Source organism: Rhineura floridana, chromosome 20, assembly GCF_030035675.1.
Source record: "Rhineura floridana isolate rRhiFlo1 chromosome 20, rRhiFlo1.hap2, whole genome shotgun sequence".
Taxonomy (NCBI): domain Eukaryota; kingdom Metazoa; phylum Chordata; class Lepidosauria; order Squamata; family Rhineuridae; genus Rhineura; species Rhineura floridana.
The window spans coordinates 10,724,137-10,749,093 of record NC_084499.1 but is presented as its reverse complement, the minus strand read 5'-3'; the positions used below and the strand labels follow the sequence as shown (position 1 = coordinate 10,749,093).

The 24,957-nt window shown below is 45.0% G+C and overlaps 1 protein-coding gene across 5 annotated transcripts in view; it reads right to left on the bottom strand.

Moving 5' to 3' along the window:
- ASTN2 (astrotactin 2) overlaps positions 1-24,957 on the bottom strand; it is a 773,365-nt gene that overhangs the window by 128,430 nt on the left and 619,978 nt on the right. Inside the window, exon 20 of one of the 5 annotated variants that reach the window (XM_061604311.1) lies at positions 16,877-16,950. The exons of the other annotated variants lie outside the window; for them this stretch is intronic. Coding sequence (XP_061460295.1) covers positions 16,928-16,950 — 23 coding nt within the window. The 3' untranslated portion in view covers positions 16,877-16,927. Of the gene's footprint in view, positions 1-16,876; positions 16,951-24,957 lie in introns of those variants that run through there. 5 annotated transcript variants of the gene reach the window in all.

The following is a 24,957-nucleotide window of genomic DNA, read 5'->3' as shown; positions in this document are numbered from 1 at the left end:
TGTATGCAAATTGTCATTTCCCCACTGTTAAAATCTCTGTGCACTCTCCAGCTAATAAGCCCTGGGCCCATTAACATGCAGACACAGCACTTAATGTTGGTTTTGTTACAAACTTGCAAAACAACATAGAGGCTGGTAGCAAAAGCAAGAAAGAACTCAGCCTTGCCAGATCTGTGTCTTCCCCTCAATATCCTCTGCCTTGCCTTGGACATGGGCTCACTATTTACAAGGGAGAAAGAACTAGCAATGATAAAGTCTGATAGGCCACCCTCACCATGCTGTCTTGGGTCTTACTCGCACAAACACTTACTCCAAATGAGTACCTTCAGAAACATTGCTTTTCTCCACTGTCTTGACATTAGCAGGTTTTTTCTTTTCTTTTCTTTTAAGGCAGGAGGTAGTTCCTCTCCCCAGAAGCATTGTCAGAGCTGGGCCCTAAGGCTATGCCAAGTGAATGCTAAGAACTGAGAACTAAACATTATAAGCCAGGGGAAGGGACCTGTCAGTACTGTTTCCCAGCCAAATCACAGCCTGAACAGGAAGCTTTTATACGTTCTTTTCGATCAAGAGAAGCCAATGCCCATGCTGGGGGAGTAGAGGCACTCTGGAATCTACAACCCGTATAGTTCTGCCTGTGTGAGTGTGTGTAGGTGAGAACACAGTAGGGATGGACAGTGTGTGTTAATTTCACATGTGTTTCAATTTCACAAGCTCATTCATAAGTCACTTCCCTTCTATTTCTGCATCAGGGGTTATTTTCAACTCAGTCCTATTCATAGTTAATTTGTTGTTGTTGTTATGTACCTTCAAGTCGATTATGACTTATGGTGACCCTATGAATCAGCAACCTCCAAAAGCATCTGTCGTGAACCACCCTGTTCAGATCTTGTAAGTTCAGGTCTGTGGCTTCCTTGATGGAATCAATCCATCTCTGATTTGGCCTTCCTCTTTTTCTACTCCCTTCTGTTTTTCCCACCATTATTGTCTTTTCTAGTGAATCTTGTCTTCTCATGATGTGTCCAAAGTATGATAACCTCAGTTTCATCATTTTAGCTTCTAGTGATAGTTCTGGTTTAATTTGTTCTAACACCCAATTATTTGTCTTTTTCGCAGTCCATGGTATGCACAAAGCTCTCCTCCAACACCACATTTCAAATGAGTTGATTTTTCTCTTATCCACTTTTTTCACTGTCCAACTTTCACACCCATACATAGAGATTGGGAATACCATGGTCTGAATGATCCTGACTTTAATGTTCAGTGATACATCTTTGCATTTGAGGACTTTTTCTAGTTCTCTCATATCTTCCTTCAGGGCTGGTCCCAGACATGTCGGGGTCCTTGGCCCCACACCCCACCTACCTATCTACCTACCAGGTGGGAGGAGGAGCAGGAGGTCACGTGGGCGGGTGAGCGAGTGAGCAGGTGGAGGGGAGGGTGAGCAGGTGGGGGGATGGCGAGTGGGCAGGGGGGCAGAGGGAGAACAAGCGAGCAGGCAGGAGTGCGAGCAAGCAGGCGGGCAGCTCCCTCCCTGCAATCCAGGGCAGGGAGCCTGCCATAGAAGGGGAGCGCTACTCCCCCACAATAAGGGACCCTTCAAGGGCCCGTGGGCCACGGGGCCCTCAGCCAGGCCCCACCTGGCCACCCTCTGGAGCCTGCCCTGGTTGCCTTCCCCAGTCCTAGCCTTATTTCTTGACTATTGTCTCCAGTTTGGTTAATGACTGTGCCAAGGTATTGATAATCCTTGACAAGTTCAATGCCCTCATTGTCAACTTTAAAGTTACATAAATCTTCTGTTTCACTACTTCAGTCTTCTTGACATTCAGCTGTAGTCCTGCTTTTGTGCTTTCCTCTTTCACTTCCATCAGCATTCATTTCAAATCATTACTGGTTTCTGCTAGTATGGTATCGTCTGCATATCCTAAATTATTGATATTTCTCCCTCCAATTTTCACACCTCCTTCATCTTGGTCCAATCCTGCTTTCCATATGATATTTTCAGTGTATGGATTAAAGAAGTAGGGTGATAAAATACACCTGTCTCACACCCTTTCTGATGGGGAACCAATCTGTTTCTCCATATTCTATCCTTACAGTAGCCTCTTGTCCAGAGTACAAGTTGCACATCATAGTTAATAGTCATGACTAACTTAGGCTCATTAATTTCAATGGCCTGCTTTGAGTAGCACTAGCATTGAATATCACTCTAAACTGTGATTTCCATACAAAATTTGCACTTAAATAGTAATTCATTTACAGCAACATATACATTTCTCCACATATTTTATTCTAAAATGTATTAAAAACAAAAGAACAAAAACTTCTTTTTGAGCCAAGAATCGTACCACAAAATTCAAGGATATGCGGAATTAAAATACAACAACTAATTACATCCTGATGTGTATATAATCATTGTTAATCTGGGAGGTGCAAATTAGGTTGTTTTGCTTAAAAATGTAGCCCAAACCATATTCTTCTCTGTCCCCAGTACACAGATCCACAACTTTCCGATGCTGGAAGCCTGGCGGTTCCTGCCAAGTATGATATGGTTTGAATGATGGCCTGGTAAATTCTAACAGGGTTATCCCAGTGGTATGCAGTTCCTCATAGCAAGGGAGATGGACTTGTTATTATCACACTCAGTGGATTAAGCAGAGTGTGTTGGAGCCTTATACATCCAGATCCTAATGCTCATGTGAAAACCACACTCACTGGTATGATTTCCAGGACACAAAGACGGCGGGACGATAGTTGTCAGAACTTGAAGTTGAAAAGGCTCATTGTGACTAGTTAACAATGGCTTTAAAATAAGGGTCTTCTACTATTGTTGTTGTTATATTTTAACAGCTGGTATAGCACAGTAGGGAGGACAGCCTGGCTGGGAGTCCAGAGTCTGTGAGTTCAAATCCCCACTCGTGTCTCCTGGGTGTCATAAGAACATAAGAACATAAGAAGAGCCTGCTGGATCAGGCCAGTGGCCCATCTAGTCCAGCATCCTGTTCTCACAGTGGCCAACCAGGTGCCTGGGGGAAGCCCGCAAGCAGGACCCGAGTGCAAGAACACTCTCTCCTCCTGAGGCTTCCGGCAACTGGTTTTCAGAAGCATGCTGCCTCTGACTAGGGTGGCAGAGCACAGCCATCATGGCTAGTAGCCATTGATAGCCCTGTCCTCCATGAATTTGTCTAATCTTCTTTTAAAGCCATCCAAGCTGGTGGCCATTACTGCATCTTGTGGGAGCAAATTCCATAGTTTAATTATGCACTGAGTAAAGAAGTACTTCCTTTTGTCTGTCCTGAATCTTCCAACATTCAGCTTCTTTGAATGTCCACGAGTTCTAGTATTATGAGAGAGGGAGAAGAACTTTTCTCTATCCACTTCCTCAATGCCATGCATAATTTTATACACTTCTATCATGTCTCCTCTGACCCGCCTTTTCTCTAAACTAAAAAGCCCCAAATGCTGCAACCTTTCGTCGTAAGGGAGTCGCTCCATCCCCTTGATCATTCTGGTTGCCCTCTTCTGAACCTTTTCCAACTCTATAATATCCTTTCTGAGATGAGGCGACCAGAACTGTACACAGTATTCCAAATGCGGCCGCACCATAGATTTATACAACGGCATTATGATATCGGCTGTTTTATTTTCAATATCTTTCCTAATTATTGCTAGCATGGAATTTGCCTTTTTCACAGCTGCCGCACACTGGGTCGACATTTTCATCGTGCTGTCCACCACAACCCCGAGGTCTCTCTCCTGGTCGGTCACCGCCAGTTCAGACCCCATGAGCGTATATGTGAAATTAAGATTTTTTGCTCGAATATGCATAATTTTAAACTTGTTTATATTGAATTGCATTTGCCATTTTTCCGCCCATTCACTCAGTTTGGAGAGGTCTTTTTGGAGCTCTTCGCAATCCCTTTTTGTTTTAACAACCCTGAACAATTTAGTGTCGTCAGCAAACTTGGCCACTTGGGTGATCTAAAGGGTCACAAGGGTGATCTAAAGATCACCCCACAGTGAGTGGCTCAGGGCTTACGTGCCCTGCCACCTGTGCAGCCGTGGGCAAGTTGCAGAGTCCCAAGGAGCCCAGTTGCCCCCCAGCTGGCAGTTGAGGACAAGGAAGGGGCTGGCTTGTGCAGCTGTGGCAAGCTGAGGAGGCCCTAGACAGTTGGGGAGGACTAGCCTCAGCGGGAGGCAATGGTAAACCCGCTCTGGATACCGCTTACCATGAAATCCCTGTTCATAGGGTAGCCAAAAGTCAGGATTTACTTGAAGGCGGTCCATTTCCATTTTGTTATCTTTTATACGGAATTGTCTCAAAGCGACTTACAATGTAAGTTGAAGACCGCCAGTGTTGTGCAATGATTAGATTGTTCAATCAAATGGGTTCAAATCCCCATTTAGCCATGACACTTGGTGAGTGATCTTGAGCCAGTCATACACTCTCAGGGTTGAGACCTTACCTCCCAGGGTTGTTGTGAGGATAAAATGGAGAGGGAAGGGAAGCAAATATGCATCCTGAGCTCCTTGAAGGAAAGGTGGGATATAAATGTAATAATAAGTAAAATAAAGAGCAAAAATAAAACAAGAACCTATAATGTTTGTTCATAGATAGACAGACAGACAGACAGACAGATAGATAGATAGATAGATAGATAGATAGATAGATAGATAGATAGATAGATAGATAGATAGATAGATAGATAGATAGATAGATAGATAGATAGATAGATAGATAGATAGATAGACAGACAGACAGACAGACAGACAGACAGACAGACAGACAGACAGACAGACAGACAGATAGATAGATGATAGATAGATAGATGATAGATGATAGATGATAGATAGATAGATAGATCAAAGCCACCCACCACACTAACAGGATGAGCAGAGAAAGAGGCCACAGACATACCTAAGTACCTTCCAAATTAAGGGCCAAAGGGCTGGGGAAAATGAAAACAAAAACATTTTTGCCTAGCACCTAAAAATAGATAACGATGGTACCAGTCATGCCTCTCTGGAGAGAGCATTTCACAAGCGGATAGCCACAACTGAAAAGGCCTGTTCTCATGTCACCACCCTCTGCTCCTCCCTTGGAAGTGGCTCATGGAGAGGGGCCTCAGATGATGACTTGAGGGTCCAGGCTGGTTCTAGGACACTGAACATATGAAATATTAAGTCAGATCATTGGTCCTTCTAACCCAGCATAGCCTCATCCGACTGGACCAAGTTTTTGGCAGAAGTCATGTCCCTTTCAGTGAAGATTCCAGGGATTGAATCTGAGCCATCTACGAGTGTGTTCTCTCCCACTGAGCGGAGCTTTGCAAGCCTGCGCTGTTGCATAGACATAAGCCTCAGGAGATGTCACCTGTTATGCAGGTAGGTACTTCAGTCACTTCACTAATTGCCATTCATTACAGTGGCTCACTAAGGAATTCAAATGAATATTCTATGATGAGCTTCCGCCGGGCCTTGAAGACCTGGCTCTTCAGGCAGGCTTTTGGGGTGGGTTAGGTTTCTTACTGTTATGTTTTTAAATTTTAATGTTTTAATGTATTGTTTTATCTTGTACGTCGCCCAGAGTGGCTGGACAACCACTTTTGGGTCATTGACCGCAATTTTAATAAATCAAATCGGCTGGACAACCAGCCAGATGGGCGACTAATAAATTAAATAAATAAATAAATAATAATAACAATAATATTCAGCATTTTGCTGCAAAGCAGTGTTTAGTTCTGAGATTATACTTTCTTGAAATAATATTCTTCTTTTAGTAGAGGTTTGATGGCAAGGTGTGGTTTGTATTAACCATAGTTTAGAATCCAAACCTTGCTTTGAGCTTCCAAAGCGAAAAACCAGGCAAACTATGGCTTAAGGCTGCTGGCCTGTTTGGAGTCTGGTATACTCTTAAGCACTCACTTTCACAAATTCATTTTTGTGTCCATAGCACAGCAATACACAGCAATGGCCATAACTATGGTCCCATCATTGTGACAAAACCATAGCTGGGAAACCCATTTCACTCATTTCAAACAATGGCTCTGATCCTGATTTGCAATCCATTTGCAAAGGAGGGCTTGTAAATTCAGAGACAGAGATAAATCAACAGTTGAACTTCCTCCCCCACTGCTGGGTGTGATGTCTGAAATGAACCACATTTTCCAGAATTAAAACCATCCCCTGTAAGACAGAAAAAAGAATTAACACCTCTTTTAAACTGCAAGCAACTTCACTGCATTGACAGATGCAGTAAAATTAACTTACAATTTTCTCTCACGTGTGTAAGCCACTTCCTGGACTGTTGTCTCTCTGAAATTAGCACCATACAGGATATTAACATTAGTTTATGCCTTACAGTATGTGTTTGAGAAGGAATAAACAAGGAGAGAATGAGAGAGGCGACTCCACACTCATGGAATGTTGAAGTTCACTTACTTTACTGGCATTTTTACAATGCCACAAGTGGATGAAAATCTAATCTAGACGCAGACCACACAGACCTAGAGATGTGGGCGCATGCAGTCCCCCAGAACTGAGGGGAAAAAGAGCACAACCTTATTTAAAAGCAACATGCTGGCATTTCAGTGTAATGCTAAATTCTGCCAACTCCCAACTATCAAAACTTTGCCTGCGGTTGCAGATGAGGTCTGTGTGAATGTAAAAAAGCTGGGGAAAGTGTGGGGGGGATGGAGAGAGAGAAGGAAGGATGGTGTGCATTTCAAATGAATCCATATTAAGGAGACACAAAGTGATTGCCAAATGGTGACATCCAAGCCAGTCCAATCTGGCATGACAGTCAGTGCGTGAGATGCTCTGCTTTGGAATAGCCCCCAGAGGTTCTGACTCAGAGACAACCCCCCCCTTGCTGCTGCCACCCCCCACCCCCCCATGAGTCACGATGCCTCCTGCCTGCTTCTGGCAGATGGTAATTCCACTTTTGCTTCCAGCCACCAGCAAATTATAACACCTCCCCTTGCAATGTTGGCTTAGCTAATCCTGATCAGCAGGTGAGAAGCCAGAACTCAACCCTATTCCTGCACCCACTTCATTCGACAAGGCCTGGGGCAAGGAGGAAAGAGGTCCTAAATTCAAGGTCAGCATGGGTGGGTTGTGAAGCCTGTGAGGCCAGGACACAACTCAGTACAAACAAACAAGACACTGAATCTGTTGTTCTTATGTGCCTTCAAGTTGACTACGACTTATGGCGACCCTATGAATCAGCGACCTCCAAGAGCATATGTCATGAACCACCCTGTTCAGATCTTGTAAGTTCAGGACACTGAATAGGCGGAATCAAATGGACAGACCCAGAATGGGCCTCCTCTGCTTCTAGGCCAAGGAACAATGGACCAGCTCTCTTACTCAGCTTCTTCTTGCATGGGAGACGGGCAACAAAGCAAAGCAAATTTGGGAGAAACGGATGTGGGGAAGGTGGGAAGAGAAGGAGAGGATACACAAGCGCCCAAGTCAGCCTAAGTCAAAATTAGCGAGTCCCTTTGGGCTCAGTGGGGCTTACTCCCAAGTAACTGGTTATACGATTGCAGCAGCAGTAAGGTCCCTTGCTGCCATCTCTTGCCTAGTCCACCTGCATTAATAACAAAAGGTGGAGGGGTGAAACCAGAACTGCTGAAGCTCTCAACAGAGCTTTTATCTTGATACAAGACGGTGGACTTTGCAAAGCAGACTGATGGATATGAATTTCGCATCACTTGATGGTGGCTCACCAAAAATTCTTAGCAATGCCTCTCTCTCTCCTCACCCTCTACCTGAAACATGGAGATAATAATAGCTGGCCTACCTTACAGGTCTGTTGTAAGGATTACAACAACTGAACGTGCATGCAGCATTTTAGACACTCAGAAACACTATGCAAATACTAGGTGGTCTTGTTATTTTTGCATTCATCTTAAAAAGCATAATCCTATGCACATTTACTCAGAAATAAGTCCCACTGTGGTCAATGGGATAAAAACCTTAGTAAGTGTGTTTAAGACTGCAGCCCTTATTTTTCAAAATGACTGATTACTGCTTTTTAATAGCATATATTTAATGTTTTAAATATTCCATATGTTAAATGAGCATATCCACGTGTATTATTATCAAGACATGTTTATTATTTATTGGCAAGACAATCTTATACATGTCTACTCAAAAGAAAGCCCCCTGAACCCAATAGACATTAATCCTAGTTAAGTGGATACAGGATTGCACCCTATGTAAAAGTAAAATCCTACTAATATTTTTGGATATTATCTTTGGACTATGTTTCTATGTTGTGACTTCTGACCTCTGAGCTACGACACTATATTATTATTTTATATTTTCAATTCAACTTTTAAACAGAACTTTATATACTTTAAAAAAAAGAGTTTACCAATAAGAATAATTTGTGACTTTTTCCGCAGTGCTAAAGTGCTGTCTGACTTATCTCTCAAAGTTATTTGCCTACGATTAGCAATACCTATTTGCCTATGTCCAATGAGTGCTGTGAGAATTATCAAATGTTTGCTGAGTACTTTGAAGATTAAGTGCTCTGTGTAAACATTGAGCTCTATTAAATCAGATGGGCTACTTATAGATTCCATTCATGGTAAATCAGATGTTGCAATTTGGCAATGGGTTTAGTCTTAGAGGGGAAAGAAGCCACAGGATCGCTAACATTTTTGTTCCACTTCATTACATATCCAATCCTAAATGTGGCACTCAGCTAGTTCTATCCAATTCCCACCGAAACATATACAACTCTGGGAACTTGCAATTGGCACCTTGTTTGTGGTGGATCTGCTCAGGAGCAAAACAACTTTGTTTGGAAGCACCAATTGAAAACAACTTTCCACTAATGGAAACTAATGGAACTAATGGAAAGTTTATTTAGGCATCTCCAGACAACCTGTTTATTGAGCATTCATCCTGATTTGCTTGCACAAAGTCAGACTATGTCCGGACTTTATTGTGTACGCAGATACATAATCAGACAGCAAGTCTTGAGAACTTGTGGCTTCACTCAAAACCAGGTGAAGTGGGAAATCTGCCCCTTTATTTCTGCACAGTTCCTCATTTGGTCTTGGATATCCATGGACACTCAATATTTAGTTATCTAAATTCATTTTTTTAAAAAAACTAAATTGCTGATTTTATCTGCATTTTCTATTTCATTATTTTATGTATTTAAAAATAGTTTTGTGAGTTTTAGCTGGGCTTTATCTATTTTGTGGGACCCTCCTCTTTTGCTAAATATACATTGTTCTGTTTCATTTCAAACATTTTTATGTGTTTTATAATTGAAAAGGCTCTATTTGCTTTTATAAGACCACATTTTATTCTTGGGCCTTTGGCAAAAGGTGGGTAAGAAATCGCATTAAATATTTATTTAAAGAAAATAATTATGAACATTGCTTAGAGAATATTATTACTAAGCGTGTTATTAAGCAAGTTAACCTTGCTAAACAAAACAAAACAATCCCTTTTTTAAGGAACTATAGCTGTAACAGCTTCCCAACTCTTCACTGCTTTGAGTGAGTTGTGTATTTGGATATTCTTAATTCCTCCTAAACATCTTGTGCAAGAATATATGTATGTGGTACATTCATATCCTACTTTTCTTCCACCTACCATGGACCTCAAGGCAGAGTAGATAGGATCCCCAGGCTCCCATCCAGGCCCAGACCTGCTTAGCTTCAGCAAGGTGGTTGCATTATGTGCCTTCAAGACCATGTCCTAGAACGTGAGCTTCCATTCCCAGCTACCATCCCCTCCCCCCAAACATACACTGCAGCAGGCTTAAGCAACAATTTGAGCGTACAGCCGCCAATTTCAGTTCTCCCACCTCCATCCCCCACAGCCAAAACAGCATAAGGAGGTTTCAATACAACTATCCACACCAAAAGGGAAATCAAACCCAATGGTATTCACACAGCTGAACTCCTGACATGACAGCAATAAATGTTGTGCATTGGATGTTTTGTCAAAACAAAGACATCTGTAGATAGAAGGAACAGAAGCATTTGGACTGATTCTCCCTTTCCATGGCTACATTTGCACATCATGCTAAGCAAAGCTATGACTTAGTGTGAACGTGCTTGTTCCTGAGGAGCTTGCAGCTCCTTTGCTCCTCCATGGGACTGTTTAGATCAGTACGGTGTGTGTCGGCACTGCCAAGGTTTGTCCGATAGTTACAGGTTGTGCTTAAGGAGGAGAGACCTTAAGCACAATCCCAGGGTTACGTGACATGCTAAGTCAAATCTTGGTTTTGCTGCTGACTTGTGCTGACTAAAAGGCCAGGGCGGAACAAAGTGGCTGTGAGCTCCTCTCCGGAATCACAGTAAGCCATACTCTGACTTACAGTGACATGTGAACTATGGATGTGCTAGAATTCCATCCAATTAGGATTTGGTACCAAATTTCCCATTAATTCGCTTATTCTCTATCGTTGGGGATCAAGTTTCTATTTAGCAATTTTCCACAGCTGTTTCAGAAAAACAGGTTTTTTAATCCGCCTCTAAAACATCAGTACTAAGAAGAAGAATTTTATTGATAATTCCTAAATTGTTGATATTTCCTTTACAAACATTTACATTAACATCAATTTTTTTTACGAGGGGGAAAAACAGATTGGTAAAAGTAGTGGCTAGCGGACAAGGAATACACTCAAATTGATACCGGCCTGCTAGGTCTACAGAATGCTTTTGAACTGGCACTGGCCAATGGATCCCATCCCTAGTGTGAACTAGGCCTATGTGTTGGAAGGGGTTGACACTATATACTGGGATGGGTTGAAATCACAGCTCCCCACTGAGTACCCATCAGGTGACCCTTCTAGCCCTGCAGAAACCCTTTGCACTCTCCATCTCAGATGAAGAAAAACAGACAATGAAACAACAGCGGATCGCGGCAAACATGACTGCTATGTCCAGCATGAATCAGCCTTTTGACAACATGTTAACTCCAAACCCAGGGAGGAATGGAGGTGGGGAGAGGTGGGATGCAACAGTGACGCATGTGCATGTGACACATGTAACAACACACCACATGTTTTGTCAGATGAAGCCTTCTGGCTTCAAGTATTTACAGTTATGCTATCTCATGTCTGGCAGAGAGGCTGCTACTGGTGACTCCCCCACTCCCCAACCACCCCCAGTACTGGACTTAGGACCTGTCAACAACACCTTAGAACTACCTTCAACTAGAATCAGCCATATGCCAAAAAATATGGACCATGTGAATGGATAGCAGCAGGGACCTCTGATGCTTATGCCCGAAGCAGTTATTTATTTATTTAATATCCCACCCTTCCTCCTACAAGGAGCCCAGGGCGACAAGAATTAGGGAAGAGAAAAGGAAAGTTTGGCAACATGTTCTACACATGTTCTTGTGGTAGAAACGTTCCTTGGGAAAGTCCCTGAGAAGTTGGGGAGATTGAGCTGCATATGTGAACGGCAAAGGCTTCTGACTCTTCACTTCTGTTGCCGCAGTGCACCATCCATCCCAGAGTTTGTGTGGACTGGAAGCAGGATTTGCTAATGGAACACAGGAAGCTGCCTTATGCTGAGTTAGACCATTGGTCTATCTAGCCCACTGACTGGCAGCAGCTCTCCAGGATTCCAGCCCTTCCTGGAGACCGAACCTGGAATGTTCTGCATGGAAAGCAGATACTCTACCACTGAGCTATGGCCCTTCCTTTGAGGAGTGTATCAGGACTGAGGGGTCCAGCATATGATGGGGCTGGAAGCAAGTGGGGGGGGAGAACACAAAGCAGTATTCCACGGGAGGAGGCAGACTGGGAGACTGCATGTTCCAGGGGGCCTTTGGGCAATGTGCCAGGGGGGTAACCTGCCTCCTCGCTGTAGCAGCTGCTGCCCATTTGCCTGCCTTGTTCCTCTGACCCCAATCCACATGATTGACCAGAGGTAGACAGCAAGGTGAGGTGAGGCTGCAGCTCTTTCTGCTTGCTCCTGTCACCGCTCAACCTCATGGAGAGGGCAGGGGAATAGACAGCAAGGGCTCCCCGGCTGGGACGTGAGCCTTGGCAGAGACTGGTGACCCTGACCCCTGACTAGGACCCATACAAAGTGGAAAAGAAAAACTGGGGGCAGCGGAGAGGGCTACCCCAGGGGACGGGGCCTGAGGAAGCAAAGAGGTGAGCCACTCCAGATCCCAATCAGGAAGGACTTTTATAGGGGTGGGGTGTGTTTTCATACTGATTAAACTGTGCTTTTGCATGCTGTAACCAGTGAAGGGCAGGTGAGAAATGCTACTACTACTGTTAACAACAACAATAATGTCTGATTCCTGGAGGCTGGAGTCGAGAACTAGAATAGTGTCGTGCCTAGGAGACTGGGTTTGAAATCAGGAAGCCCCCAGGTTTAATCTCACCTCTACCATGCACCTCCCCATTGCTGGGTTTATGGCAAGACAACATCTCTGAAGCCCTTTGAACACTTTAAATCCTAAGTATTATTCTGAACAAGCACACATGTAATGGAGGGGCCCTCTCTCAGGCGTAGAGCACTGGCTTTTGCCTGCTGACAGGCCCAGGGTCAATCCCAGGGGTCTCCAGTCAAAGATCAGGTAGGGTTTGATGAAAAACACCACCTCCTGAGAGAGCTGCTGCCAGTCAGAGTAGACAATGCTGGGCTCCATGGACCTGGTATAAGGCAGCCATCTATGTTCCATCCAGGACAATTCACCAGCTGGGTTCGGTTTTGAGACAGGGCACGTATGGACTGGATCTTTAAAAAATAGGCTCTGCTGTATTTCTATACACTCCCTCTAGTGGCTTCCACAGTGGAACGATGAATGGAAACGTAAGTTTCAGGACGCCAGCCTTTTAACTCGTCCTTCTGTACCCTGAATTGGGGATTCCTCCCTTCCCACTCACCCCTCTAAATACTCACATATGTGAAATTCCGCTAGGATTAAATAAATACCACCTAAACAAACAGTCACTGAAGATACTCCCAAACACCTGTGTACAGGCACCCTTTGCTTTAAGAGACCAGGACTAGGAAGAAGGTCTTTGTAAGATTTACATTTGTTGGTGGGTAAATGGGCATGGATGCACCTCTGGCTGAGTGGGGTGCTTTGTACGGAGAGTTGTCTCCCTTCCAGAAAAGCTCCAGTCCTGACTGGGCATGCACTGCACTGACAAGCAGAAAGGATGCCCCAATCACGCCCCAGAGCAGTTTCCTCCCTGCAGCTCCTGCTGGGCTATTAAGCCACAAAATAAGGAGATTTGGAAGTGTCCAAAGTGGGAGCAGAAGGGGCCATGGTTGTGTTCCCCCTACCCCTCACTTTTCTCTCTTGCATCTGCTGAGAAAATGGTTCACGGGCTACAAGGCTTTCCATCCACCCTGGGCCGTACTGTCTGCCTCCCCTTTAACGTGCCCCCTCGCCTCGCTTCGGCAGCGCCTGGGAAGCTGCGACTGCTCTACACCGCTGACACCTCGGCTGCTCTGGAAATCCATGAACTGCTTGAGAAAGGTCAGCTGGCAGCCTTCGCTGCCGCCCTCTGCATTTCACTTTCATTCCTCCTCACTCTGGACGGTGCAGGGGCCCCCTCTGTCGGCTAAGTGGCAGAGCTGACCAGATCCTGGCCTTGCTGATCTCTAAACTTCCCCCCCTCCCCAAATATACACACACCTTCAGCCAATTCTCTCTACGCCATGGCAATGCGAGAGGGAACCATCCAAGCCATACCAAAACTGGACTTTCATGCTCACACCGCAGAGAAAGGTCCTAGCCCAGGCGAACATGGCTTTCTTTCTGATTCTCACCACAAAAACCAACTGGCAACCCTTCATGCATGACCAACAATAATAAAACTTCCCCTCTCCTTCCAGCTCCATCCCTGCAACAAGAACGTCTTACCTGCTGCTTTTTCGACTGCACTCTGCTGTGCTCTTTTCATTCTGCACCTGGGTCTGTCTCTCTCCTGGCTTTCACAGCTGTCTTGCCTCATCACTCCCCTCCTGGGTGGCTTCTCCACAAAGTTGCTAGGAAGCCAGGCCACTGGTAATCTTGGCATGGCCCTGGGACCAGCAATATAATCCTTGAGGCTCAGAAATACACAGAAGAGGGAGAGGCAAGTCTCCCCGCGCCACCTCCCAAAGAAAAAACTCAGCACTGGAATATGAACAGGGAACCCTTTAGGGGAAAGGATGAGTGCTAAGCTTAAGAATCAAAATCTTGGATTCAGAAACTGGAAGAACTGGGCCTGTTTAGCCTGGAGAATACTTGAAGGGAGATATGATAGCACTCTTCAAGGACTTGAAAGGTTGCCACACAGGACGGCCAGGATCTCTTCTTGAACATGGAATAATGGATGCAACTTACAGGAAGCCAGATTTTGGCTGAACATCAGGAAAAACTTCCTAACTGTTAGAGCGGTACAACAATGGAACCACTGACCCAGGGAGGTGGTGGTCTCTCCAATACAGGGGGCATTCACAAATCAACTGGACAGCCACCTGTCAGGGATGTTTTAGCGGATGGCCTTGATGGCCTTATAGGACCCTTCCAACTCTACTGTGCTATGATTCTGTGATTCCATGAACTTGGGCTCTGAAAATTGTTTCACTTCTACAGCAGGGGTGGGGAACCTCTGGCCTGGAGGAAAAATGGGGCCCTCCAGGCCTCTTTATTTGCCCCTTGATACTCTCCCCAGGCCACACCCCCTCCACAGCTACACCCCACTCTTCCCACCAATCGCCAGCCTTGCCTCACACCCTCCTTGAGTGCTTTTGCCTGGCTGGAATGTGTCCTTGAATTGTGATCATGCCTCTTCCTTACCTGGATGGAGGAGAGAGACAGGTGTGTGTGTGGAAACCAGCCTAGCGTACAAAGGTAAACTTTGCCTTAATTTCCTGGCCACTTTTGCCTCTGTCCCTGCCAACCAGAAGCAGAAGAAATATGTGGCCTTCAGGCTGAATAAGGTTCCCTGCTCCACTTTACAACAACCTTGTAAAATAAGGAAGTAGCATCATCCCTGTGTTGCAGAATGGGACACTGAGTCAGAAGAGAGAGGGGGGTTGAACATGGCCCAGAAGCAAGATTTGGGGATTTCCTGATTTATAGCTCAATCTCCAGACACTGCACAATACCACTTCACCATCAACCCAGCCCTCCAGTTTCCATTACTGTCATAGACCTTTACTGTAAAGACCTTTACCTGGCAGAAGCCGGGGTGAGTGCGGGTGGGCTAAATCCATTCATCCCAAGTTTCCATAATCTCACCCGGGACAATTCTTAGCCACCATGAGAATGCCAATGGCAAGGCAGGATGGAAATCTGGCCAAACTGACTAAATTCCATTTGAGCAGTTGTGGAAGCAGTTGTTTGGCCCAGAAAGCCTCAGACTAGTCTTAATACTGTACGGCCTTTAATGCTTTGACGGCAGGAATTTGTCTTGAACCAGACTGGATTTGTCCATCAAGGCCCTAGTTTACAGCTCTGATGGAGAGTGGAATTCCGGTAGAGGCCTTCCTCTTCCCCTTAATGTGAATTGGAAATGTCTGTGATTGAACCTGGTGAATTCTGTATGCTAATCACGGGCTCTACCACTGAGCTATGACCATGTGTGAACAGGTCTGGCAAAGGACAACATGGAAAAACATAAGAAGAGCCTGCTGGGTCAGGCCAATCTGTTCTTGCATCTTGCTCTCATAGTGTCCAATGAGATGCTTATGGGAAGCCCACAAGAAATGAAAGAGGCACTCCCCTCCTGCCTCCTCCAGAAATGGGTATTCAAAAGTATACTGCCTCAAATCATGGAGGCAGAGCATAGCCATTGGGGCTAGTAGTCACTGATAGCCTTTTCCTCCATGCATTTGTCTAATCCTCTTTCAAAGCCACACAAGGCCGAATAAACTGTTGAACACAGCCACCTGAACCTTAGCAGCCCTCCAAAAGGTGAGAAATGAATGCCCGTTTCTTCATTCTGCCTGAAGAAGAGCTCTGTGAAGTTCAAAAGCTTGCCCTGTTTTCCACCAAAAGGAACTGGTCGGGGGTGCTATCCAGCACCGCTTACACACACTCAAGTCCTGTTGAAATCAAAAGGGATTTGTCTGGCTTACACCCTTTTGTCGTTTTCACTCTTTGGGACAAGTGCGGTAATCATCAATTGCCTGTCTTTAATTTGGACATAATGAATACTAATGAAAATTAAGGTGAAGTTAATTAGCATTCAGGCTGGAACAAGTCGGTTTTCTCCAGAGCCCTGTTGTCCAAAATGTGGCATTATTCATTTTGTTTTTGGAAACGTTTCAGCATGAATCAAAAGTATCCTGCGCCCCAGAAAGAAAGAAAGAAATTGTGCTTGTGAAGCATGGCAGGTCCAGGAAAAAAACCACACACACAACATTCACAGCTCCTTGTCTTCACAGCCCAAGGGGGAAACAACAACAGCAACAGGCACAACAACGGCAGAATAAATGAAACCCAGTAATTGTAGGATTCACTTCATGCACGTATAAAGTAATGGAAGAGGCAAATTATGGGCGATTGATGGAGGCAGCACTTCAAAGGGGCCATGATCAAGTTGGTCATTTGTAAAACAGGTGGCAGAAAGTGAAGGGGTTGGGGAGGAGGGAGAGAATCTCGCTGCCTCTGTTTAAGGAGCACAAATAATGTTTTGCACATCACAGTGATTGATGGGCTTATGGTGTGGCCAAAATTAAAACAAGTGGTAATTAAGCTTCCTTTGGTGATGACAGCAAAGGGAAGAAAGGCACTCAGAGTACCTTCCCAGCTCAACAGTGCTCCCAAGCTGGGAAGCTTTAGTGCTAAAGAAGAATCTCTCTCTCTCTCCCTGTTTGTTTTCAGACTGTGGTGGTGGGATTTCACAGACTTACCCAAGATGCATCTGGCAAAAGCGACTGGACAGCAACAGAAGGCATGTCTGGAGTTGTTGTTGGTCTGGAAGATTAGCTCACCAGTGTGGCTGTGCAATTGCTATAGGTATGGAGAGGAGGACATCTTGGAAAAGCTAATTCCACTTCTATGTGCATACTAGTCATGGGTGAGAATTTTGATTCAGGTCACAGTTCAAGCCAAATCTATCAAATTTGCACTTTCTAAAACAATATGAGGACTGAACCACAGCCATCCTCCAAAATTGGCGCTTATTTGAATTTTGCAATGCAGTTCACCAACCAATCAATGTTTTAAAAAATGCATATACTAGGGGAAAGTGTGCATAAAAATGAAAATATGAGTGAAAATAACATGCAAATATGGATTATATGACAAGAAACGGCTTGCAAAAAAGTGTACATTAGTCAAAACTGCCTCGAAAAAGGTGTTTATTAGGAGAAATTCACACTAAAATGCTGGAGAATTTTCATACGGACTTTTTTTTTTTTAATTGCAGATTGCTGCAGAAATGTGGAGAACTGAATTTAAGGTTCAGTCTAAGCCAGCATATACAATGGTCAGGGATGATGGGAGATGGAATCCAACTACATCTGGGGGGCCACAGGTTCCCCACATCCATGAGATAAACCATTGTTTATCAAGACTGGCAACGAGTCTTGGGACAGAAAACCTTTAATTAATGAATTGAGTACAGTGTTAAATGAAAAGCCTTTTAAAGTAGATTTTAAATATCCAAATTTAAGCAGATTTTGTTGATTAATGTTGATTAGTCCATTACAAGTATTTTGATGAGTCAGCTAATATTTCTTTAACTAGGATATGGATCCTAGTTAGTGATATGAGTTTTCCAGAAAAGTTTGAATAAGGATAATTTCCATTAGAAAATTTTCAGTTCACATTGGAAAAATTTCTGATGCCCCAGGAAATGATCTAATTTAGCACGGCTATTTTACTTTTATTTAGTAAACATAGCTAAAAAAAACCTTTAAAACTGACCAACTTACTTAATATTTGTTTATGGTTGATATGCATTCATGTTACTAATGGATGTTTTGAGAAAAAAAAAATTCCGCATGGAAAAATTCCCCAGTGGAAAATGTTCTGCTCCACATCACTGGAGTCAGCTCAAATACTGTGTGGTGTAGGGTTAGCCAATGTGATGCCCTCCATACGTTACTTATTTATTTAAATATTTTTAGGCCACATTTTCATGAAAAAACAGCAAGGTATATACAACATAGACAATTACAATAACATCAATGAATACTGGTTGGGAAAGAGAATTCATGTCCCAAAGGCATGTCTGAATATTGGAGACATCTAAAAGCAGGCAGGGATTGTTCCTGCCAGCCTCGACTTGCAGGGAGTTCTCCAGGGCAGGGCCTGCCACATTAAAGGTCTGGTCCCTAGTAAAGACCAACTGAACCTCAGGAGTGTGAGGAACCACCGGAAGCGCCCCACTAATTTTAATGGGTTTACTACTCTGAGTAGAACAAGCATTGGATACAACTCAATGTGCTGAGCCTCTTCTCAGTCACCTTTCCCCAAGACTTGAAACGCCAACATAAACTTTCCAGAACCACACTAACACAGCACAGCACACACACACACACACTCACGTACACTGCCCATTGCAAGGCCCCTACCTACAATAATCTCATGGGGAAGGGGGGACTAAGAGCAATGCCCAGAACCTGCTGCATCCAAAAAAAGATCTTACTAGTTGGACAAAACGAGAAACACCTTGTGGAAAACTTGATTAAATGGATTATTTAGGCATCTATTTGCAACCTTGGCCAAAATACTCCTCCCTCTCTCCCTCTCTCTCACTTCCCAGGATACAAATATACATGTGATTGGGAAGGTGGACTGGAAACAACTGCATATCCCAATCGGGAGTATTTGTATGTGTGTGTGAGGACACACAACACTCTCAAGGAGGAATGGGATGGCGAGAATAAACTGGCTCAGTCTTCTTCTTCTGCTACACATCCCATAATGCATCTTCCAAAACTGTGGTCTTCTTCTCAACAGCCTTCTAGCAGATCAGGTTATTCACCCATCTACCTAGTATTCTCTGCTCTAACTGGCAGCAGCTTTCCAGGGCAGCTAACATGGTCACGCAGAGAAAATCTTTCCCAGGGATAGCCCAACATGCTGCCCTTCAAATGGTGTTAGACTACTACTCACATGCTCCTCTATCATTGGCCTTGCTGCCTGGGACTGATGGGAGTTGTGGTCCAAAATATCTGGAGGGCACCACAATGGCTATCTCCGGTCTTTCTTGTTGCTTGCAACTCGATCCTTCTAACTGGAGATACCAGGGATTGAACTTGGAACTTCTGCATGCCAAGCAGGTGCTCTACTACTGAGCTATGGTCCCTTCCCTAAATTATGGACATAGGAAGCTGGCCTATTCCAGGCCAGAGTATTGATTTATCTAGCTCAATATTGTCTTTTCCGATTAGCAGCGGCTCTCCAGTGTCCATTAACACCAGAGTGCAGGGGATTATTTTGTGGGCAGCCCCTTCCTCCAGGGTGCCATTTCGCCAATCCAAATCTCAATTCTTCAACTATGTATCCCAAATTCCCTGTAGATCATGATGGGCCCTTGCAAGGAGTCTTAAGGAATGGGACTCTGGGAACGGATCTAGTTCCTACTTCATCATGTCCCCAAAAAGGAGATCGCAGAGCTGCAAAAGGCATAGGAAACTGCAAGGGGAATGACCAGTGGAGGCTGGTCCACTACAGCAAGTCCCAATCCAGCATCACCAGCCTGCCTTCTTACTTACATCCAGTTCAGGGGGTGGGACTACCTACCAGCTTCTTCTTCTTTGGTCTCAGTGTTTCCCCTTGGAGAACTAAGCAGGGAAGGGGGCAAAACCAAAATTAGCTGACTACCTGCCATTGGTCCTGGCTCTACTACTGTTGGGCTCCCTGCCTTCTGTCCCACTGCTTCCAATGGGCAATGGAAATGATTAAGTGGCTGGAGCCCCTCCCTTACAAGGAAAGGCTGGAGGCATGTGAGGGCTTTGTAGCTTGGAGGGCGGAAAAATATCAAGTGAGGACATGGCATAATTGGACATGGATAATTATGCATGGTGTGGAGAAAATTCTATTCAAATCTGTTTAAAGAAACATGAGCAAACCATTCTGCTAACTATGTTATAGTCATGCCACTGCTGCGGATGTGATCACAAAGGGCATCCCCATCCGCGATCTCCTTTACTACCATATAGTTTGGTCCTTAACGTGTCAGATTTCCCACCCAGCTCACTTTATTAGTCACTTGCCACTGAAGGAATCTCCAAATGGCTAACAAAACGTTAACAGCATAAAACATAACATAAAATAAAAAGACGTTACAATACAAGCCACACAATAACCCATGATGCAAAACCCTAAAAGCAATAAACAACAAAATCATCCCAATCTGTCAAATGTCTGGGAGAAGAGGTAAGCTTTTATCTGGCATGGAAAGGATGTTTGTGATGGTGCCAGGCGGGCTTCATAGGGGGGAGCATTCCACAAGCATGGAGCCACAACTGCAAAGGCTCTCCCTTGCCACCATTCCATGAACCTCCCTCAAAGAGAGGTTCCGTACTGGTCTTTACATCTAATTTCTACTGTGTACCTTCTTGTGAGGTCTTCCATGCCTCTGGCCCTCACATTGCGTTTGGTGCAGAGGGATGTATTTGCAATGTATGCTAGTTTGTGCTAAAAATCACACGTGTGTGGCTGCAGCTATTCAGGGCTGCTGACTGAATGCTGCTTCCATGCACCTCCCATGAAAGAGTCTTGCCTGAGGATGTCACAAGGCACTCAGTGGGGGATGCATCTATGGCCAGGTACACAGTCTTTTCAGAAGAGGTATCCTGTTGACCCCTTGAGCTTTCAGAAGTGTCTTCAATACAGCCTGCTGAAGGGCTGTGAGCCATCTGCTTTGGCTCCTCACCAGCAAATCAATCCAACCTGTTGCCATTCGCAGACCTATCACTCCTGCTGGCAAATTCTCCCTCGCACCATGGCAGATGAGGTCATCATTCATTTACAAAGGAGAGGAGAAAGAAAGGAAATGGAAGAGACCAACATAAGCACCACCAATGGATGCTTGTTCAACTCAAGGACAAAACTTTATCTTACTGAATGGAACCTGTTTGTTTTTTAATTCACAGATTAGATCACAGAACAGCAGACTTGGGTTTATAAGCTGTCCCAAGGCATGGCCCAAGGGCCAATGGTCAAGAGCTAAAGGTCAGTGCTAATCTAGTACAGGATTTCAACTTTGTTCACCACGAGGCAACTGTTCCTATCATTAGGGATGCCCAGAGGAGTTTCCTGCTTCTGTAAACCATGCAAAATTACACCTTGGGATTTTAAATTTTCAGGAGGAAAAATCCCCTCTGGCCAGACGTAACCAAACAGCCCAGCCTTCCATCACTGCACAGCCTCATAAGGAGCTTCTCTTTAGGGAGAGTTTCATGTGACAAAACCAAAGTAGCTCCCTGTCACACTTCCCTCTCTCACTTCCCTTCCATAGATACACAGGAAGCAGCCTGAAATCAAGTCAATCTAGCTCAATATTGTTTACACTGACTGGCAGCAACTCTCCAGAATTTTGTACAGAGGACATTCCCAGCCCTACCTGAAAATGTCGGTGACTGAACCTGGAACCATTTCAATCTGGTTTTAGGCCCGGTTTTGGCACAGAGACAGCCTTGGTCGCCCTGTACGATGACCTATGTCGGGAGAGGGACAGAGGAAGTGTAACTCTGTTGATTCTCCTTGATCTCTCAGCCGTTTTTGATACCATCGACCATGGTATCCTTCTGGAGAGGCTCGCGGAGTTGGGAGTTGGAGGTACTGCTTGGCAGTGCTTTCGCTCCTACTTGGCGGGTCGTCTCCAGAAGGTAGTGCTTGGGGAACATTGCTCGACACCGCGGGCTCTCCAATATGGGGTCCCGCAGGGGTCAGTTTTGTCCCCCCTGCTTTTTAATATCTACATGAAGCCGTTGGGAGAGGTCATCAGGAGTTTTGGAGTGCGTTGTCATCAGTATGCTGATGACACGCAGCTCTACTTCTCCTTTTCATCTTCTTCAGGTGAGGCTGTCGATTTGCTGAACCGTTGCCTGGCCGCGACAATGGACTGGATGAGAGTTAACAAACTGAAGCTCAATCCAGACAAGACTGAGATGCTGTTGGTGGACGGGTTCTCTGATCGGATGGTGGATATATACCCTGTCCTGGACGGGGTTACACTCCCCCTAAAGGACCGGGTTCGTAGTCTAGGAGTCTTTTTAGACTCTTCCCTCTCACTTGAGGCTCAAGTAGCCTCGGTGGTTAGGAATGCATTTTACCAACTTCGGTTGGTAGCCCAGCTACGTCCCTATTTGAGTAAAGAGGACCTTACATCAGTGGTACATGCTCTGGTAACCTCACGTTTGGATTACTGTAATGCGCTTTATGTAGGGCTACCTTTGAAGACAGTTCGGAAGCTACAACTAGTGCAAAATGCGGCGGCCAGACCGCTGACAAGGACCAAGCGGTCCGAGCATATAACACCTGTTGTGGCCAGCTTGCACTGGTTGCCAGTATGTTTCCGGGCTAGATTCAAAGTGTTGGTATTAACCTATAAAGCCTTATACGGTGCGGAACCACGATACCTTGCGGAACGCCTCTTCCGATATGAACCGGCCCGTGCACTACGTTCTGCTACGAAGGCCCTCCTCCGGGTTCCAACTCACAGGGAGGCCTGGAGGGTGATGACAAGATCTAGGGCCTTCTCAGTGGTGGCCCCCGAACTATGGAACAGTCTCCCTGAGGAAGTACGCCTGGCGCCGACTCTGCTCTCCTTCCGGCGCCAGGTCAAAACCTTCCTATTCTCTGAAGCATTTTAAGTTACACTGATTTACTTTTAAACATGTTTATTGTATTGGATTGTTGATTGTATTTTAGTATTATTTTGTTATTCATTGTATTTTTATGCTATTTTATGTTCACCGCCCAGAGAGCTATTGCTAGTCGGGCGGTATATAAATTTAATAAATAAATAAATAAATAAAATAAACTTCTGCATGCAAGGCTGGTTCTCTCCCACTGGGCTATGGCCCCTTCCACAACTTCTAGATAACTCTAGAAGAGGGCTGGGGAACCATTTCCAGCTGGTGAGCTGAATGCTTTGGTTCCTCATTCCTGGCAGGCCATTTTTACAGGTGGGGGATGGTTGAAAACCCTGTCCCCCCCCCCAGCAGGGAGCCATGTGTTCAACTACCCTGCACCTAGGGTTGCATATCCAGTGCTAGTCTTATTCAGAGTTGACCCATTGAACTTAATGACCAGGACATTTGTTCAACTGGTCTACTCTGTGTAACTTAGCTGAAAGTGTCACATATGATGTAAGGCGCAGAGCAGGTGAATTAAAATGACCTTGCATATGGCTTTTTTTTAAAAAGAGTTAGACATATTCAGAGAGTACAGAATGATTAAGGGCTACTAAAACATGATAGCTAATTGCAGCCTTTATGTTCACATTCAGAACACCTCTGAATACAAGATGTTAAAGACAAACCAAGGAGGGAAACTATTTTCTTCATATCCCATTTGGTGAATTCCTAGAAGTGTCTAGCTGGCCACAGCTAGAAACAACAACCTGGACTTGATCCATTCTGAAACACACACTACCACTAGTATGGTGTTCTTGGGATATGATCAGGGCTCTGCACCAGATTTGGCCAAAGACCGAATCCTGAACTGCATTGGGCCCATTCAGGGGGATTTGGCCAAGTCAAGTGGAGATAGCCCCATGTTGCCCTGTGTCGAGTCTCCTGGAGCAATCTGGGCTGTCAGGGGGTGGGGCATCAGAAGGAAGAAGAAACTGCAACTCACTCACCCTGGCCTCCTCTCCTCCCCAGTCTCCTGAGATCATTACTATGCACATTTCCCCACCACTGTCTGAGGCAGGTAGTAACGCTGAGTGGGAACACAGAGTTGTATTCAAGTATGTCCTTGAATAGATCCATTGAAATTAATAAACCTAAGTTGGTCATGTCCATTAACCTCAGTGGGCCTACTCTGAGCAGGACTGGTGTTGAATGCTACCCACACATAATGAAGAAATAACAGAGGGCACATTGAACTAGTTATTGGCAAGAACAGCCTCAGCAGATCAGACCATAGTAGATCCATCCTGTTTCCAACAGTGGATGACCAGGGCTTTGGGGAAGCCCACAAGTAGGACAGGAAGGCAATGACCTTCCCATGCAGTTGCCCCTCAGGAACTGGTATTTAGAGGTATACTGCCTCTGAACCTGCCGGTTTAGCCATCACAGCTAATAACTACTGCTATGACAATCCTCTCTTTATGATGGCCGAGAACAGAATTCAACACAGAGATGCTATTTTCAGCTGGAGCCCCATTTTCTATGCAACACATAGTTCTGCCTGCAGACTGGCACCAAACAAGAGAACTGCTGTCAAGATGCTCAAGTAGAAAGAGACAGAGTTATCACTGGCAAGACCCAGTAGAGATGCAGGTAGAGCAGAGATCCTGGGTGGTCCAGAGAATACGAAACAGAGAAGAGGGACTGGCTGTAGGTATCTCTGTGGTCAGAGTTCTTGGCATTCAGGTGAAGGCTTCACTCAGTGGGGACTGGTAGGGCAGAAAGCAGTGACCCAACAGTAGGCGGAGCCAAAGCCAATGAGAAGCAGAGCCAACTAATTCTGATGTTGCACCCATCCTTTCCAGGGCCACCTCCTGGAGTTGTAAGAAAGAAGGAAGGCAGGGGAGGCTGGCTGTGGACCAGTGCTCCATGCACCCTAACAGACCGGCCTCCACAAGGAATCATACAGGTAGACAAGTCTAGAAAGCCCGGAACATAGCTAAGGCTCTCTATGTAGACAGTACCATGCTCCAATAAGAGACAAGTTCTGCAACCAAAATAAATTATGCCTCTGAAGTTTACATTGTATTTATATGTTTATGTATACGGTGGGCAGGAAATTCATGGAATCATAGAATTGGCGAGGGCTGTGTAGGCCACCTAATCCAACCTCCTTCCTCCATGCAGGAAACCCAGTGTTGGGGTA